Source organism: Lycium ferocissimum, chromosome 7, assembly GCF_029784015.1.
Source record: "Lycium ferocissimum isolate CSIRO_LF1 chromosome 7, AGI_CSIRO_Lferr_CH_V1, whole genome shotgun sequence".
In the NCBI taxonomy this organism is placed as follows: domain Eukaryota; kingdom Viridiplantae; phylum Streptophyta; class Magnoliopsida; order Solanales; family Solanaceae; genus Lycium; species Lycium ferocissimum.
The window spans coordinates 30,039,358-30,043,992 of record NC_081348.1 but is presented as its reverse complement, the minus strand read 5'-3'; the positions used below and the strand labels follow the sequence as shown (position 1 = coordinate 30,043,992).

At 34.3% G+C, this 4,635-nt stretch overlaps 1 protein-coding gene across 1 annotated transcript; it reads left to right on the top strand.

The window, feature by feature from the left end:
- The first annotated feature begins 706 nt into the window (after positions 1-706).
- Positions 707-2,932, top strand: LOC132064268 (ferritin-like catalase Nec2). Its single transcript, XM_059457191.1, has 3 exons — positions 707-1,132; positions 1,691-1,916; positions 2,339-2,932. Exons 1-3 carry the CDS (start codon positions 786-788, stop codon positions 2,717-2,719), a joined length of 954 nt encoding a protein of 317 aa, XP_059313174.1. The 5' UTR covers positions 707-785; the 3' UTR covers positions 2,720-2,932.
- Positions 2,933-4,635: the final 1,703 nt, after the last annotated feature.

Below are 4,635 nucleotides of genomic sequence, written 5' to 3'. Positions count from 1 at the left end.
ATTTGTAGAAAGATTAATTAGAAGATTCACCGAATTCTTTATAAACGCGTGAAGCATGGACAATACCACTAGTTTTATATAACTCCAACACTCGCCTGCATATGCAATTGGATTTTAGGACTCACACGTGGATCTGAACTTTGAATTATGGGTGCCTTATATCTCAATGTGGGATTTTGTATAACTTCAACATCCTCCTATACGTGTAACTACATTTTAAATTTCTTAAATGAACTCGAATTTAGACTTGACCTAAAATCTTAAGGCAACAGATAAAGTAATCCAAAAACTATATATTAGCATATATATGAGGCGTGAAATATGGAGTATAACTCTACTAGTGCAACATCCGGGATGCATGCATGGTGGCAATGTGTTAGTAATGACATAAGCTAATTAATTTGCTTAGTTAATGAACCCAATTGTTTTGCTTGGAACTTTGGTAATAAATTTGTGTCTGGATGTGGGAAAAGTCCATGCAAATGTTCCTTTTGTCAAATTTGAAGTTAGATTGTACTTGCATTGGTCCATGAATATTTAACGCGTACGTGTCTTCATATAGACCATTATCACTAAATCACCGTTTTTAATACATAATCTCACAAGTCAAATCAAAGGGGTAGGCACATAGGGTTGGGGGAGAGGGGTCTCCCGAATAAGCTTTCAACTTGGAATCCAAGAATCTCATATATTGAACCAAAATGCACATATATACACACTTCCAAAAAAAAAAAAAAAATCCTTACTTGTTCTACATTAGCTTAATTACCAATATCAAATTAAACATGGCTTTTGTATCAGCCTCCGCCTGTTTCTTAATCATTTATATGGTCCTTAGTGAAAGTTTCTGTGTGTCATTTTCATATGCAATAAATACCTGTCCATCAGGCTACCCAGAGAAGGGAGTGGCTGTGGACAAAGAAGACATAGACAAGATGCAATTTCCAGTGAACTTGGAGTTCTTGGAAGCTGAATATTTCTTATGGGCAACTTATGGATATGGGCTTGATGTAGTAGCACCAAAGTTAGCTATGGGTGGGCCTCCTCCTATTGGTGCCCGAAGAGCAAATCTTGATCCACTTACGAAGAATATTATTATGGAGTTTGCCAATCAAGAAGTTGGTCATCTAAGGTTCATGTTTTTAATTTTCTCCATTTTAATATGTCTTTCTTTCTGTATAGAAAGAGTTTGTGGGCTGACGGTAAAAACGAATCTTTAGTCTATCGAATCTTTAGTCTATCAGTTCACCTAAATGGGAGTAATTACATGCGATTGTCCAAAATAAGTGAAACTAGTTACCGAAAAATTAGAGTCTTAAGTTTATGTACGAATTAGGCAAAGTATTTACATAATCGGATCACGTAACATTTAAGGCAATTATATATAAAACAAACCTCTTATGATAAGTATTGATTAGTAACCGGATGATGGATTATAGTATTAGTGTACATAACTAAAACTGAAAAAATTATACTACTAGAAACACTGGTTTTCACACAAACCACACTATATAAGACAGACAGTTTGTTATAATACGTTGAATTTTACACTGATAGAATAAATTCTTTTACACTTTCGGTATATATAAGTTAAATAATTTGATATTAATATATGAAGATATTGTGAAACACTTGACTTCTAGGTCCTTTTGTTTATGTTTTTGATGTGTGTGTGTTGGTTGTTTTGCAGGGCACTTAACTCGACAGTTGGTATTTTTCCAAGACCTTTGTTGGATCTAAGTGCTAAAAATTTTGGGAAGCTATTTGAGGAAGCATTTGGATACAAATTGATACCTCCATTTGATCCATACAGAGACAGCTTGAGCTACATGTTATCCTGCTATGTAATTCCATATGTTGGATTAGTTGGTTATGTTGGTACCAATCCCAATATCAACGGCTATGAGACCAAAAGGGTAAGTAAATAATTCATAATTCAAAATATTAAAAGTACATGAAAAAGTTACAGTCAAAGAAAAATTCATTTGAATCTCCTAGTAGTAATGGCATCACATAAAGTGGAACAAAGGAGTACTACTTTTTCGCGTGTACTTTATTAAAAAATCATTTGATAGAATTAATTATAAAACTACGTAACTAAATTATTCTAACCTTTTTCTTAAATGAGTAATTAAGCATTATGTTGCCTTTTTGAATTGAGGAAGTAAGAGAAATAGAAGAATTTTTTTTAATGTCTTCTTGATATTTTAAAGCAACAGTTTTTCGTTATGGAAGCGACGAATAAAATGGGTGATGATCGAGTAGCTTATATTAGTGAAAATCAACTTAGCGATTACAAATTGTTTAAGCATGACTACTTTTTTCTTCTTTGTGGTAGCTTTTGGCAGGATTATTGGGTGTTGAATCAGGACAAGACGCAGTTATCAGAATGTACCTCTACGAGAGAGCGTCACAATTTGTTTTTCCTTACAGATACACAGTAGCTGATTTCACGTCTCGTATATCAAAACTAAGAAACAAACTAGCAAATTGTGAAAACAAAGATGAAGGCATATTCGTTCCACCACAACTCGGAGCAGAAAATCGGACAATAAGTAACGTATTATCAGCTGATTTTAATTCACTTTCTTACAAAAGAACTCCTGCTGAGATTCTGAGGATCGTGTACAGCTCTGGGGATGAACATGTGCCCAGTGGATTTTATCCTAATGGTGCTAATGGAAAGATTGCTAGGGAATTTCTGAAGCAGTCACATTAATAATTAAAAGATGGAGCGGCTACTTTGGTATAAAATACCTTCTGTAGTATTTAATAAATTTCATGAAGGTAAATAAACATATGCATGAGGCATGGGCTTAAATTTTAACAGAAGCCAATTAATTGCTTACGGTGTATTGGGTTGTAGCAGCTTTATGCAAAAGTTGAATTTCAGAATAAAAAGTTAATAAATATGGTTCTATTTATTCCTTAACATGTTGTTTACAATTTTTACCTACTATGTACTAATACATATTTAATGGTGTGGTCCTTTCTTCATGAAATTAAAATTGTGAAGTAATTAATACTGAGGACGGTTGAAAAGTTTAAAAAATCAGTTAATGTGCCCATTGGTTTATTTTAGGCAAAATTCATGTATAGCCTTTTATCTTATCAACAAGTGGCAATTATATATACTTAACTATGCTACTGATCAGATAGACTCCTCTTTTTGGCAGAAGTGTGACTTTCCTCACACTACTATGGGATTTTCGCTCTTTAACATCAACACCATCAGCCAGCGTGTACCTCACTTGTTTAGGGATATAAATGGAAAGATGTGTTTAACAGGCACAGTTTGCAATGTGAAGTGTCAAATAAATATTATGATAAAATAGATGCAAACACGAAATGTTGTGCAAAATTTGAGAGGCCGTCTATCTAATTGGCCTTTCGGAAAAGTTTATCCCATAGCATCGGCCATATTCCCGATACCTTTCCCCCCTTAACGTTACTAACCAATCAAGAGTTTCGGATCCAATAGATTAAGGATAACATCAAACATTACATCATAGGAAAAAAATCTTGCCCAACTATAGTTTAAAGAAAATAAGAGATTAAGGTATCCACTAATTCACTATAGTTATAATGATAGTTGTGAAGTATGTCTACTCACTAATTCCATCATTACTGTATGCAAAAGCTAGAAACGTGTGGCTGCAAAGTGCTAGTTACATATATCAATTGGAATTGCACCTCTTCGTATATCTTAAGTTGTCTGCATTTTCTAAATCGTTATTTGAAAAATTGAAATTTAGATGAAATGAGAAAAATTGCAACTTAATATTTTATGAGAAAAATTGCAATTTAATATTTTTCGTATGGTTATTGAATAGCTAAATTTAATTTTGTATAGAGAGTTGATCTAAGCTAATTTAGCTTTCAAAAATTAGTCAAATTCAAACAAAAATGGTCGCATAAATTGGAACGGGGGCGGGGGAGAGTGGGGGTTAGTAGAAAGTGGAGAACAATCCATATAGCAATGAAAAATTCAGATTTTATTTCATGATAAGCCGAACCAAACAATATTCCTACGAACGGAAACTACTTGAAAATTAATAGAAACTAAACTAACTACCCTAGACTTTGTATCTTAAAGATACTTTATTAATTAACCTAAAGATAATTAAATATGTGATCAATAAGATATTGATCCATCACTTCATTAATTCTTCCCTCCATTGTCTCCCTTAGGTGGAGATGGAACTGGTGGATGCATGAATGGCCATGGATGATGGTGAGCCCATGGGTAAGGAAACCTAGGATGAATGAATGGCCATGGACGAGGATGTATCCATGGATGAGGATGAAAACCACCTGCTGGCATTGGAGGATGAACGAATGGCCATGGATGTGGATGTAGCCATGGATAACCATGAAAACCACCAGCTGGCATTGGAGGATGAACGAATGGCCATGGACGATGAGGAAAACCGTGAGCAGGCGTTGGAGGATGAGGATGGAACCATGGATGGTACCAATCTAGTCCCTTATTATTAGAATGTGTAGTTGCACTTTCATCATGTAAGGATGATTCAGTTTTCTCACTTGCAATACATAAGACAAGTAGGAAAATGCAAATGACAAAAGTAACAAGGCTATTTTTCTCGGCCATGGTTAATATAGTAAAGAACTGTT